The 15,701-nt window shown below is 37.3% G+C and overlaps 1 protein-coding gene across 2 annotated transcripts in view; it reads right to left on the bottom strand.

Annotated features, from left to right (window-relative positions):
* FBXO4 (F-box protein 4) overlaps nt 1-15,701 on the bottom strand; it is a 62,603-nt gene that overhangs the window by 17,910 nt on the left and 28,992 nt on the right. The window contains exon 6 of one of the 2 annotated variants that reach the window (XM_058718651.1): nt 171-452. The exons of the other annotated variant lie outside the window; for it this stretch is intronic. Coding sequence (XP_058574634.1) covers nt 436-452 — 17 coding nt within the window. The 3' untranslated portion in view covers nt 171-435. Of the gene's footprint in view, nt 1-170; nt 453-15,701 lie in introns of those variants that run through there. 2 annotated transcript variants of the gene reach the window in all.

The raw sequence follows: 15,701 nt of genomic DNA, 5'->3' as shown, positions 1-15,701 counted from the left end.
CCCCTTAAATAGTTTTTTTTTTTAAGTCAGACAGTATAATATCGTCTCTGTCAACTGTTTGAGTCTTTTAAAGCAAAATCAAGTTTCAAAATGAGATTATTTAGATAAATTCAGGCAATCCTTTCCTCTGTAGCATTTGAAGACAAAAAAAAAAAAAAACCCTTGTAGAAACCGAATAATCTTTGACTTCTATATTAAAGAAATTGATTGAATGTTGTACCTCTGAAATTCTTCACATCACTCACTTTTTAACCATATTCTTTCTTTGACCTCTGCATTTGGGAGGACAGTCTGGACTGCTGGTAGTGTCAGATTAGGATTTCAGAGCCTTTGATCTGGAATGCTAGTTTTCTAGTTCAGAGTTTTCAACTTCCATTCAGCTTTGACACATGAAGGATGATGTTCCCATGCATAACACAAGGCATTTTCTTCTCTTCATCTTTCTCTTAATACTGGAGGGCAAGTGAAATAAAGTGACTTTATTATGGAATTAAACTTGAATCTTATGAAATTTATTTTAAAGTAAATCATCACCACAGTAGCAAATAACTTGACGTATAGTAGTCTCCAAGTAGTCTACTAGGCAGACTCTCCCAGAGGTACCAGAATAGAAGGGCTCACAGACCAAATTAAGATAACTGAATCATACAGTTAGATGAATCAACTGAAAACACACAGCAAGAAGCAAGAGGAGAGGGGGCAAACTGGCAGAGTAAGAGGACCCTAAGCTCACCTCATCCCACAAATACAACTAGATAACACTCACCTCAGTGTAATAACCCAGAAAACAGCCTGAAGACTGGCAGAACAAACTCCACAACTAAAGGCAGAGAAGAAGCCACATCAAAGACGGTAAGAAGGGCAGACACGTGGTGGGGAGTGAAACTGTGGCCATCCACACAGTGGGAGGAGGCAGTCGTGGATGTATAGACGAGCAAGAAACAGACTATCATACCAAGGAGCTCACATGACGAAGAGGAATCCCTATAACATTTGGTTTTACAAAACTACATGTCATGTATGCCAGATTTCTAGAGTTCTAACAACCAGTGAGACTTAAGGCCTGAAATTTTAAATATCAGAGGGTGCAGCTCTGGAGAGTCCAGAGGGTGATAGAAAGCTGAGGTCCTGCCCTTATCATAACAAACAGCCTGTAGAATTACAGCACAGAAACAACAGGTTGAAAAACACTGGGGGCAAACAAGAGGGGAAGTTATTTACATATCTCAGAGAATGTTCCAGAGGGGCAGAGTTCATGGAGGGACTTCTCCAGGAACAAAGAAGCTGTCAGGTGACATCTCCCTCTCCATCCCCTTGCATAAACACATGACGACCTGCAGGAATCAGCACAATGCCCACATTCACTACCTAAATGGCTTATGCCAAGCCCTGCCCCCCACCCAGCACTTTGGCAGATCCCAGTAACCCTTGCCTCCCTCAGTCCAGTCTCTGTGGGTATCCTCCCCCAGAAGACCAGTGCAAACCTTGCCAACACCTCCTCTCCTCACCCTATTTTCTAGACCCTCGGTCCCAGTGGCAGGGGTGGTAGTAGTGGGCCCTGTGGAAGCCCAAGGTGCACCTTGTTAAAATTGTGCACCCCACCCTGGCTGGGGACTATAGCAGGCAAAGAGAGCCTCTGAAGACAACTGGACTGAAATAAAAAGTGGCCAGGACACAACAGCTGAGTGCACACAACATGCATAGCTTTAGCTAAAGTGCCAGTTTATACTGAACAGGGGTCATTGCACTGCAGGGCAATACAGAACCTCTTCTTCATAAGGCCTTTACATTTAAGACCAGGAAATGTAGCTGAACTCCCTAACACAGAGAAACAGACACAGAGAATTAGACAAAATGAGAAAACATAGGAATGTATCCCAAATGAAAGAACAAGACAAAACCACAGCAAGAGACCTAAGCAAAATGGATATAAGTAATATGCCTGATAGAGAACTTAAGGTAATGATTATGAAGATATTCACTGAACTTAAGAAAAAAAGTGGAGATATCAGTGAGAACTTTAACAAAGAAAAAACATAAAAAAGAGCCAATCAGAAATGTAGAACATAATGAATGAAATTAAAAATACACCAGATGATTTGAGTAGTAGATATTTTAATAATATTTGTTCTTCCAATCCATGAACATGGAATGTCTTTCCAATCTTTCCAATTCTTTGTGTGCCCTTCAATATGTTTCATCAGTGTTTGAGTTTTCAGACTAAGTCTTTCACCTCTTTGGTTAGGTTTATTCTAAGCATCTTATTGTTTTTGGTGCAATTGTAAATGGGACAAATTTAAAGCAATCCCTATCAAACTACCAACAGCATTTTTCACAGAGCTAGAACAAATAATCCCACAATTTTCATGGAACCACAAAAGACCCACATAGCCAAAGCAATCTTGAAAATGAAAAGCAAAGCTGGAGGCATCATAATTCCAGAATTCAAGTTATAATACAAAGCTGTAGTGATCAAAACAGTATGGTACTGGCACAGAAAATAGGCACATAGATCAATGTAACAGAATGGAAAACCCAGAAATGAACCCACAACTATATGGTCAATTAATTTTTGACAAAGTAGGAAAGAATATCCAATGAAAAAAGACAGTCTCTTCAACAAATGGTGCTGGGAAAACTGGACAACAACAAGCAAAGGAATGAAACCAGATCACTTTCTTACACCAAACACAAAAATAAAATCAAAATGAATTAAAGACCTAAATGTGAGACCTGAAACCAAAAAAATCCTAGAAAAGAACACAGGTAGTAATGTCTTTGACATCAGCCACAAACACTTTTCTAGATACGTCTCCTGAGACAAGGGAAACAAAAGCAAAAACAGGCTATCAGGATATCATCAAAATAAAAACCTTCTGCACTGCAAAGGAAACAATCAACAAACTAAAAGACAAGCTACAGAGTGGGAGAAGATAGCTGCAAATGACATACCTGCTAAAAGGTTAATATCCAAAATATATAAAGAACTTACACAACTCAACACCAAAAAAAAAAAAAAAAAAAAGAACTCAATAATACAATTAAAAAATGGGCAGAGAACATGAATAGACATTTATCCAAAGAAGACATACAGATGTCCAACAGACACATGAACAGATGCTCAACAGTATCAGGGAAATACAAATCAAAACTACAATGAGATATCACCTAACACCTCTCAGAATGGCTAAAATAAAAACACAATAAGCAACAAATGTTGGTACTGATGTGAAGAAAGGAGAACTCTCATGCACTGTTGGTGGAAATGCAAACTGGTGCAGCCACTCTGGAAAACAGTATGGAGTTTCCCCAAAAATTTAAAAATAGAACTACCCTACAACCCAGCAATTGCACTACTAGTTATTTACCCAAAGGACACAAAAGTACTAATTCAAAAGGATACATGCACCCCAATGTTTATAGCACATTATCTGCAATAGTCAAATTATCAAAACACCCCAAGGGACTACTGACTGATGAATGGATAATGAAGATGTAGAATGTACAAACAATGGAATATCATTAAGTCATAAAAAGAATGAAATCTTGCCATTTGCAATGACATGAATGGAGCTAGAGAGTATTATGCTAAGCAAAATAAGCCTGTCAAAGAAAGATACATACCATATGATTTCACTCATATGTGGAATTTAAGAAACAAAACAAAGGAGCAAATGGGAAAAAAAGATATGGAGAGGCAAACCAAGAAACAAACTCTTAACTACAGGGAACAAACTGATGGTTGCCAGAGGGAAGGTAGGTAAGAGAATGGGTTACATATATAGATGAGGATTAAGGAGAGCATTTGTGATGAGCATTGGGTATTGTATGGAAGTGCTGAATCACTATATTGTATACCTGAAATTAACATTACACTGTATGTTAACTGAAATTTAAATAAAAACTTAAAAAACACACTAGATGTTATGAATAAATAGCAGGCTAGATGAAGCAGAGGAATAAATTAGTAACTTGGAGGGCAGAGTAATGGAAAGTAAGCTAAGCAAGTGAGAGAAAAACAAATTATGCAAAATGAGAATAGGTTTAGGAAACTCAGCAACACCATCAAGAGTAATAACATTCTATAGGGATCCCAGAAGAAGAAAAAAAGAGAAAAGGGGGCAGAATATTAATTTGAAGACATAATTGCTGAAATCTTCCAAAATTTGGAAAAGGAAACAGATATCCAGATCCAGGAGGCATAGAAATCCCCAAACAAAATCAACCCAAGGAGCCCTACACCAAGACACATAGTAATATAAATGGAAAAAGTAGTGATAAAGAGACAATTTCAAATGCATCAAGAGAAAAGGAGACAGTTATATACAAGAAAAAACCCTAAGGCTCTCAGCTGACTTTTCAACAGAGACTTTGAAGGTAAGAAGGGAGTGGCAGGATATTTTCAAACTGCTGAAAGGAAAAAATATGCAGCCAAGAATACTCTGCCCAGCAAGGCTATCATTCAGAATAGAAGAAGAGATAAAGAGTTTCTCACACAAACAACAGCTAAAGAAGTTCAGACCACTAAACCAGCCATATAAGAAATGTTAAAGGAGATTCTCTGAGTGGAAAGGAAAGACTAGTAAGAGTAAGAAAAGTAGGAAACGCAAAAGCACTAAAAAAAGCATATCTTTACAAATCATTCAAGAGACTCACAAAATGAAAGGATGTAAGTATGACACCATATACCAAAAACATTGGGGATGGGCAGTAAATAATGGGTTCAAACTTAAGTGACCATCAACTTAATACAGACTGCTATATGCAGAAGATGTCATATACAAACCTAATGGTAACACAAATCAAAAACCAGTCATTGAAACTCTAAATGAAAGGAATCTAAGTATATCAGTAAAAAAAGCCAGCAAACCATGAGTAAGTTAGCAAGAGAAAAGGTAATCAGAGAAGAACTACAAAAACAACCACAAAACAAGTAAAAAAATGGCAATAAATACATATTTACCAATAATTACTCTGAATGTAAGTGGACTAGACACTCCAATCAAAAGACACAGGGTGACAGAATGGATTAAAAAAAAAAAGACTCATCTATATGCTGCCTATAAGAGACTCATTTCAGACCTAAAGACACATGCAGAGGGGCACCTGGGTGGCTCAGTCGGTTAAGCGTCTGACTTTGGCTCAGGTCATGATCTCACGGTCCGTGAGTTCTAGCCCCGCGTCGGGCTCTGTGCTGACAGCTCAGAGCCTGGAGCCTGTTTCAGATTCTGTGTCTCCCTCTCTCTCTGACCCTCCCCCATTCATGCTCTGTCTCTCTCTGTCTCAAAAGTAAATAAACGTTAAAAAAAAATTAAAAAAAAAAAGGCACATGCAGATTGAAAGTGAGAGAATGAAAAAACATTCATCACACCAATGTATGTCAAAAGAAAGCTGGGGTAGCAATAATTATATGGGACAAAACAGACTTTAAAACAAAGGCTGTAATAAGAGACAAAGAAGGACACTATATGATAATACAGGGGACAATCTAACAAAGATATAACAATTTTAAATATTTATGTACCAAACATGGGAGTGCCTGAATACAAGAAAAAGTTAATAACAAACATAAAAGAACAAATCGATAATAATACAATAACAGTAGGGGACTTTAACACCCCACTTACATCAATGAACAGATCATCCAAACAGAAATTCAATAAGGAAACAGAGGCTTTGAATGACATACTAGATTGGATGGATTTAAGAGATATATTCAAAACATTCCATCCTAAAACAGCACAATACACATTCCTTTCAAGTGTACATCAAACATTGGACAGAACAGATCACATATGAGACTACAAAACAAGTCTCAACAAAAACAAAAAAACCAAAATCATACTATGCCTCTTTTCTGAACACAATGCTTTAAAAATAGAAACAACCAAAAGAAAAAATCTAGATAGACCACAAATACATGGAAGGTAAATAACATGCTATTAAACAATGAATGAGTCAGCCAGTAAATCAAAGAATAAATGAAAAATTACATGGAAGCATACGAAAACACAATGGTCCAAAATCTTTGGGATGCAGCAAAAGTAGTTCTAAAAGCTATACAGACCTATCTCAAGAAGCAAGAAAAATCTCAAATAAACCTAATTTTACACCAAAAGGAGCTAGAAAATGAAGAACAAACAAAACCCAAAACAAGCAGAAAGAAGGAAATACTAAAGATTAGAGCAGAAATAAGTGATATGGAAATTTTAAAAAACAATAGATCAATGAAACTTTGAAAAGATCTTTGAAAAGATCAACCAAATAGATAAACCTTTAGCCAGACTCATTTTATTTATTTTTAATTCTTTTAACGTTTATTTATTATTGAGAGACAGAGAGACACAGAATGTAAGCAGGGGAGGGATAGAGAGAGGTAGAATCTGAAGCAGGCTCCAGGCTCCGAGCTGTCAGCACAGAGCCCAACATGGGGCTCGAACTCATAAACTGCAAGAATATGAACTGAGCCAAAGTCAGTCACCCAACCAACTTAACCACACAGGCGCCCCAGCCAGACTCATTTTAAAAAAGAGAGAGAGAAAAAGAGAGAGGGGACTCAAACAAAATTAAAAATGAAAGAGAAGAAATAAGAACCAAAACCACAGAAATAAAAAGAATTTTAAGAGAATATTATCAAAAATTATATGCCAACAAATTGAACAAACTAGAAGAAATGGATAAATTCCTAGAAACATATAACCTCCCAAATCTGAATCAGGAATATTATAGGAAGAAATAGAAAATTTGAACAGACCAATTATCTGCAATGAAATTAAATCAGTAATCAAAAAACTGCCAACAAACAAAATTGCAGGACCAAATGGCTTTACAGGTGAATTCTACCAAACATTGAAAGAAGAGTTGATACCTATTCTTCTCAAGCTATCCCAAAAAAGAGAAGAGGAAGGAAAGCTTCCAAATTCATTCTATGAGGCCAGCATTACCCTGACAACAAAACTAGATAAAGATACCACAAAAAAAAAGAGAACTACAGGACAATATCTCTGATGAACATAGATGCAAAAATCCTCAACAAGATACTCACAAACTGAATCCAACAATACATTTAAAAAAATCATTCACCATGATCAAGTGGAATTTAATCTTTGGATGCAAGGGTGGTTCAACTTGCAAATCAATCAACATGATACATCACATCAATAGAAGAAATGATAAAAACTACATGATCGTTTCCATAGACACAAAAAAAGGATTTGACAAAGTACAACATCCATTCATGATAAAAACTCTCAAGAAAAGGTAGGTTTAGAGGGAACATACCTCACTATAATAAAGGCCTTATATGAAAAACTCGCAGCTAACATCATGCTCAATGGTGAAAAACTGAGAGCTTTTCCCTCAAGATCAGCAACAAGGATAGGATATCTATTCTCATCACTTTTATTCAACATAGTAGAACTCCTAGCCACAGCAATTAGACAAGAAAATGAAATAAAAGTCATCAAAATTGGTAAGGAAGAAGTAAAACTTTCACTATTTGCAGATGACATGATACTATATATAGAAAACACTAAAGATTCTACCAAAAAAATGACTAGAACAATAAATGAATTCACTGAGTTTGCAGGATACAAAATCAATGTACAGAAATCTATTGTGTTCCTATAGACTACAATGAAACAGTAGAAAGAGAAATTAAAAAAACAATCCCACTTACAAATACACAGAAAATAATAAAATATATAGTAATAAACTTAACCAAATAGGAGAAAAAGATCTATACTCTGAAAACTATAAAACACTGAAGAATTGTTTTATAGTTTCTTAAAACAAGAAAGAAGTTGAAGACGACACAAAGAAATGGAAAGATATTCTATGCTCATGGATTGGAAGAACAAATACTGTTAAAATGTCTATTCTACCCAAAGCACTCTACACATTTAACTCAATCCCTATGAAAATACCAACAGCATTTTTCACAGAATGAAAACAAACAATCCCAGAATTTGTATGGAACCACAAAGGACCCCAAATAGCCAAAGCAATCTTGAAAAATAAAATGGAAGTTATCACAATTCGAGACTTCAAGTTATATTACAAAGCTGTAGTGATCAAAACAGTATGGTACTGGCACAAAAACAGACATATAGATCAATGGATAGAATGGAATAGAATAGAATAGAATAGAATAGAATAGAATAGAATAGAATAGAATAGAAAGCAAGAATAAAGAATGTGAAAAAGTCTTCAACAAATGGTGTTCTGGAAATTGTTCAGTTACATGCAAAAGAATAAAACTGGACTACTTTCTTACACCATACAAAAAATAAACTTTAAGTGGATTGAGGACCTATATGTGAGACCTGAAACCATAAAAACCATAGAAGGAAGGACAAGCAGTAACTTGAGGCAAGAAAAATAAAAGCAAAAATAAACTACTGGGGCTACATCAAAATAAAAAGCTTCTGTACAGCAAAGGAAACCATCAACAAAACTTAAAGACAACCTACTGAATTGAGAGAAGATATTTTCAAATGACACATCTCAAAAAGTGTTGGTATCCAAAATATATAATTTCTACAACTCAACACCAAAGAAAACAAATAATCCAATTAAAATACAGCCAGTCATTTCTCCAAAGAAGACATACAGATGTCCAACAGACATATGAAAAGATGCTCAACATCACTCATCATCGGGGAAATGCAAACCAAAACAACAATGAGATATCACCTCACACCTCTCAGAATGGCTAAAATCAAAAACACAAGAAATAACAAGTATTGGTGAGGATGTGAGGAAAAAGGAATCCTCAGGCATTGTTTGTGGAAATGCAAACTGGTGGAAAACAGTCACTGTGGAATATAGTATGGAGGTTCCTCAAAAAATTAAAAATAAAACTACCTTATGATCTAGTAATCACACTCCTGGGTATTTACCCAAAGAATACAAAAACACTAATCTGAAGGGATATATGCACCCCCACGTTTACTGCAGCATTATTTATAATAGCCAAACTCTAGAAGCAGCCCAAGTATCCATCGATAGATAATGGATAAAGAAGATATGGTGTGTGTGTGTGTGTGTGTGTGTGTGTGTGTGTGTGTGTATGTATATACACATACAATGGAATATTAAGCCATAAAAAAAAACAATGAAATCTTGCCATTTGCAACAACATGGATGGAACTGGAGAGTATAAATGCTAGCAAAATAAGACAGAGAAAGACAAATACCATATAATTTCACTCATATATGGAATTTAAGAAACAAAACAGCAAACAAAGGGAAAAAAAGAGAGAGAGAAACCAAAAACAATCTCTTAATTATAGAGAACTTACAGATGGTTACCAGAGGGGAGGTGGGTGAGAGGATGGGTGAAACAGGTGAAGGGGATTAGGAGCACACTTATCTTGATGAGCACTGAGTAATATATGGAACTGCTGAATCACTATATTGTACACCTGAAACAACAAAACACTGGAATTAAAATTAACTACACTGGAATTAAAATTAAAAATGTTTACATTAATGGGGCGCCTGGGTGGCGCAGTCGGTTAAGCGTCCGACTTCAGCCAGGTCACGATCTCGCGGTCCGTGAGTTCGAGCCCCGCGTCAGGCTCTGGGCTGATGGCTCGGAGCCTGGAGCCTGTTTCCGATTCTGTGTCTCCCTCTCTCTCTGCCCCTCCCCCGTTCATGCTCTGTCTCTCTCTGTCCCAAAAATAAATAAAAAACGTTGAAAAAAAAAAAAAGAGCTTATAAAAATGTTTACATTAAAAAAAGAAGAGGAAAGAAATGAGGTTGGTTAATACACTTAGAAGAGACTTCAAGCAGGATAAAGGTACCATGCTACCTGAATCCTGTGTTACACAATGTTCCTATGTTCTCTTTGTCTTTCTCCCCCACCACCACCCGCCATTATCTCCCTCCCCCAACCTCTCTTTCTTCCCCTCCCTCCCCTCTCACTTGCTGGCTTGCTACCCCCCTCTCATTCTTTGTTATATCAGCCTTCTCTGCTTACAATACAGTTATAAGGACCAGAGTTAAAGGTGAGAAAAGTGACTCAGCAGATGGAAGGTACCTGGAGCCAGCACTCACTTGCTGATTTAGACATCTAGAAGCAAATATTCCTGGTCAGTAGCAGTCCCAGCAAAGGATATTTGTGGCCTAATTGGATGTCAATAATGGATGGCCAATTTAAGGACATAACTATCTTGAATATTCCATACCTCATGAATGTCAAGTGCCTATTTGTTCCTTCCATCCCTCCCTATATTTGTTCAGTACACATAAACACTACTTAATTTATTTATGCCTAACATGTCCCACAAGTTACAGGCTTTAGTTTTATTTAAAAAGACTATTCTTAAACAGTGCAGTAAATATAAACACGATTATCAAAATAACTATAATCATTAACACACCAGTGGATTATTCTTGTATTTTAAAAATATTGAGGGGCACCTGGGTGGCTCAGTCGGTTAAGCATCTGACTTCAGTCAGGTTGTGATCTCATGGTTTGAGTTCGAGCCCCACGTCCACTGTTAGTACAGAGCCTGCCTGGGATTTTCTCTCTCCCTCTCTCTGACCCTCCCCCACTTGCTCTCTCTCTCTCAAAATAAATAAACTTAAAAAAACAAAAATAAAAATGTTAATTGATCACCCATCATATACTAATGACTGTTTTGGGTGCTGGAGATAAGACAATCACTAAAAGAAAACTAAAATTCTTACCCTTTCAGAGCTTACATTTTAGTGAAGATGCATGGTTAAGGAATACTACATCACATGTGCATGGGTATGGATATCTGCATATGCATTTACACAAGTGTATGTGTGAGTACTTTTACATGCAAGCACGTGTGTGTTGCACACACTTAAATTTTTATTAACCCAGTTTGACAAGTACAAAGTGACAAGTCTAGGAAGTATTCGGGTATTGAGGCTAACAATGAATTACATTATACTTTCTCAGTGTGCTGTGTTCCAATGAATATAGAATACATGAGTGTGAGTACTGGCTCTGTCACTTACTATCTGGGTGTCTACGGACAAATCACTTAATCTTTTTTTTTTTAATTTTATTTTTTAATATATGAAATTTACTGTCAAATTGGTTTCCATACAACACCCAGTGCTCATCCCACAAGGTGCCCTCCTCAATACCCATCACCCACCCTGCCCTCCCTCCCACCCCCCATCAACCCTCAGTTTGTTCTCAGTTTTTAACAGTCTCTTATGCTTTGGCTCTCTTCCACTCTAACCTCTTTTTTTTTTTTTTCCTTCCCCTCCCCCATGGGTTCCTGTTAAGTTTCTCAGGATCCACATAAGAGTGAAACCATATGGTATCTGTCTTTCTCTGTATGGCTTATTTCACTTAGCATCACACTCTCCAGTTCCATCCACGTTGCTACAAAAGGCCATATTTCATTTTTTCTCATTGCCACGTAGTATTCCATTGTGTATATAAACCACAATTTCTTTATCCATTCATCAATTGATGGACATTTAGGCTCTTTCCATAATTTGGCTATTGTTGAGAGTGCTGCTATAAACATTGGGGTACAAGTGCCCCTATGCATCAGTACTCCTGTATCCCTTGGATAAATTCCTAGCAGTGCTATTGCTGGGTCATAGGGTAGGTCTATTTTTAATTTTCTGAGGAACCTCCACACTGCTTTCCAGAGCGGCTGCACCAATTTGCATTCCCACCAACAGTGCAAGAGGGTTCCTGTTTCTCCACATCCTCTCCAGCATCTATAGTCTCCTGATTTCTTCATTTTGGCCACTCTGACTGGCGTGAGGTGGTATCTGAGTGTGGTTTTGATTTGTATTTCCCTGATAAGGAGCGACGTTGAACATCTTTTCATGTGCCTGTTGGCCATCCGGATGTCTTCTTTAGAGAAGTGTCTATTCATGTTTTCTGCCCATTTCTTCACTGGGTTATTTGTTTTTCGGGTGTGGAGTTTGGTGAGCTCTTTATAGATTTTGGATACTAGCCCTTTGTCCGATGTGTCATTTGCAAATATCTTTTCCCATTTCGTTGGTTGCCTTTTAGTTTTGTTGGTTGTTTCCTTTGCTGTGCAGAAGCTTTTTATCTTCATAAGGTCCCAGTAATTCACTTTTGCTTTTAATTCCCTTGCCTTTGGGGATGTGCCGAGTAAGAGATTGCTACGGTTGAGGTCAGAGAGGTCTTTTCCTGCTTTCTCCTCTAAGGTTTTGATGGTTTCCTGTCTCACATTCAGGTCCTTTATCCATTTTGAGTTTATTTTTGTGAATGGTGTGAGAAAGTGGTCTAGTTTCAACCTTCTGCATGTTGCTGTCCAGTTCTCCCAGCACCATTTGTTAAAGAGACTGTCTTTTTTCCATTGGACATTCTTTCCTGCTTTGTCAAAGATGAGTTGGCCATATGTTTGTGGGTCTAGTTCTGGGGTTTCTATTCTATTCCATTGGTCTACGTGTCTGTTTTTATGCCAATACCATGCTGTCTTGATGATTACAGCTTTGTAGTAGAGGCTAAAGTCTGGGATTGTGATGCCTCCTGCTTTGGTCTTCTTCAAAATTACTTTGGCTATTCGGGGCCTTTTGTGGTTCCATATGAATTTTAGGATTGCTTGTTCTAGTTTCGAGAAGAATGCTGGTGCAATTTTGATTGGGATTGCATTGAATGTGTAGATAGCTTTGGGTAGTATTGACATTTTGACAATATTTATTCTTCCAATCCATGAGCAGGGAATGTCTTTCCATTTCTTTATATCTTCTTCAATTACCTGCATAAGCTTTCTATAGTTTTCAGCATACAGATCTTGTACATCTTTGGTTAGATTTATTCCTAGGTATTTTATGCTTCTTGGTGCAATTGTGAATGGGATCAGTTTCTTTATTTGTCTTTCTGTTGCTTCACTGTTAGTGTATAAGAATGCAACTGATTTCTGTACATTGATTTTGTATCCTGCAACTTTGCTGAATTCATGTATCAGTTCTAGCAGACTTTTGGTGGAGTCTATCGGATTTTCCATGTATAATATCATGTCATCTGCAAAAAGCGAAAGCTTGACTTCATCTTTGCCAATTTGGATGCCTTTGATTTCCTTTTGTTGTCTGATTGCTGATGCTAGAACTTCCAGCACTATATTAAACAACAGCGGTGAGAGTGGGCATCCGTGTCGTGTTCCTGATCTCAGGGAAAAAGCTCTCAGTTTTTCCCCGTTGAGGATGATGTTAGCTGTGGGCTTTTCATAACTGGCTTTTATGATTTTTAAGTATGTTCCTTCTATCCCGACTTTCTCCAGGGTTTTTATTAAGAAAAGGTGCTGGATTTTGCCAAAGGCCTTTTCTGCATCGATTGACAGGATCATATGGTTCTTCTCTTTTTTTTTGTTAATGTGATGTATCACGTTGATCGATTTGCGAATGTTGAACCAGCCCTGCATCCCAGGAATGAATCCCACTTGATCATGGTGAATAATTCTTTTTATATGCTGTTGAATTCGATTTGCTAGTATCTTATTGAGAATTTTTGCGTCCATATTCATCAGGGATATTGGCCTGTAGTTCTCTTTTTTTACTGGGTCTCTGTCTGGTTTAGGAATCAAAGTAATACTGGCTTCATAGAATGAGTCTGGAAGTTTTCCTTCCCTTTCTATTTCTTGGAATAGCTTGAGAAGGATAGGTATTATCTCTGCTTTAAACGTCTGGTAGAACTCCCCTGGGAAGCCATCTGGTCCTGGACTCTTATTTGTTGGGAGATTTTTGATAAGCGATTCAATTTCTTCGCTGGTTATGGGTCTGTTCAAGCTTTCTATTTCCTCCTGATTGAGTTTTGGAAGAGTGTGGGTGTTTAGGAATTTGTCCATTTCTTCCAGGTTGTCCAATTTGTTGGCATATAATTTTTCATAGTATTCCCTGATAATTGTTTGTATCTCTGAGGGATTGGTTGTAATAATTCCATTTTCATTCACGATTTTATCTATTTGGGTCATCTCCCTTTTCTTTTTGAGAAGCCTGGCTAGAGGTTTGTCAATTTTGTTTATTTTTTCAAAAAACCAACTCTTGGTTTCGTTGATCTGCTCTACAGTTTTTTTAGATTCTATATTGTTTATTTCTGCTCTGATCTTTATTATTTCTCTTCTTCTGCTGGGTTTAGGCTGCCTTTGCTGTTCTGCTTCTAGTTCCTTTAGGTGTGCTGTTAGATTTTGTATTTGGGATTTTTCTTGTTTCTTGAGATAGGCCTGGATTGCAATGTATTTTCCTCTCAGGACTGCCTTCGCTGCATCCCAAAGCATTTGGATTGTTGTATTTTCATTTTCGTTTGTTTCCATATATTTTTTAATTTCTTCTCTAATTGCCTGGTTGACCCACTCATTCGTTAGTAGGGTGTTCTTTAACCTCCATGCTTTTGGAGGTTTTCCAGACTTTTTCCTGTGGTTGATTTCAAGCTTCATAGCATTGTGGTCTGAAAGTATGCATGGTATAATTTCAATTCTTGTAAACTTATGAAGGGCTGTTTTGTGACCCAGTATATGATCTATCTTGGAGAATGTTCCATGTGCACTCGAGAAGAAAGTATATTCTGTTGCTTTGGGATGCAGAGTTCTAAATATATCTGTCAAGTCCATCTGATCCAATGTATCATTCAGGGCCCTTGTTTCTTTATTGACTGTGTGTCTAGATGATCTATCCATTTCTGTAAGTGGGGTGTTAAAGTCCCCTGCAATGACCACATTCTTATCAATAAGGTTGCTTTTGTTTATGAGTAATTGTTTTATATATCTGGGGGCTCCAGTATTTGGCGCATAGACATTTATAACTGTTAGCTCTTCCTGATGGATAGACCCTGTAATTATTATATAATGCCCTTCTTCATCTCTTGTTACAGCCTTTAATTTAAAGTCTAGTTTGTCTGATATAAGTATGGCTACTCCAGCTTTCTTTTGGCTTCCAGTAGCATGATAAATAGTTCTCCATCCCCTCACTCTGAATCTAAAGGTGTCCTCAGATCTCAAATGAGTCTCTTGTAGACAGCAAATAGATGGGTCTTGTTTTTTTATCCATTCTGATACCCTATGTCTTTTGGTTGGCGCATTTAATCCATTTATATTCAGTGTTATTATAGAAAGATACGGGTTTAGAGTCATTGTGATGTCTGTATGTTTTATGCTTGTAGTGATGTCTCTGGTACTTTGTCTCACAGGATCCCCCTTAGGATCTCTTGTAGGGCTGGTTTCGTGGTGACAAATTCCTTCAGTTTTTGTTTGTTTGGGAAGACCTTTATCTCTCCTTCTATTCTAAATGACAGACTTGCTGGATAAAGGATTCTCGGCTGCATATTTTTTCTGTTTAGCACACTGAAGATATCGTGCCAAGCCTTTCTGGCCTGCCAAGTTTCAAAGGAGAGATCAGTCACGAGTCTTATAGGTCTCCCTTTATATGTGAGGGCACGTTTACCCCTTGCTGCTTTCAGAATTTTCTCTTTATCCTTGTATTTTGCCAGTTTCACTATGATATGTCGTGCCGAAGATCGATTCAAGTTACGTCTGAAGGGAGTTCTCTGTGCCTCTTGGATTTCAATGCCTTTTTCCTTCCCCAGTTCAGGGAAGTTCTCAACTATAATTTCTTCAAGTACCCCTTCAGCACCTTTCCCTCTCTCTTCCTCCTCTGGGATACCAATTATGCGTATATTATTTCTTTTTAGTGTATCACTTAGTTCTCTAATTTTCCCCTCATACTCCTGGATTTTT

Source organism: Neofelis nebulosa, chromosome 1 (assembly GCF_028018385.1).
Source record: "Neofelis nebulosa isolate mNeoNeb1 chromosome 1, mNeoNeb1.pri, whole genome shotgun sequence".
Lineage (NCBI taxonomy): Eukaryota > Metazoa > Chordata > Mammalia > Carnivora > Felidae > Neofelis > Neofelis nebulosa.
Note: the sequence above shows the minus strand (reverse complement) of the source record. Positions and strands in the feature narration are given on the sequence as shown.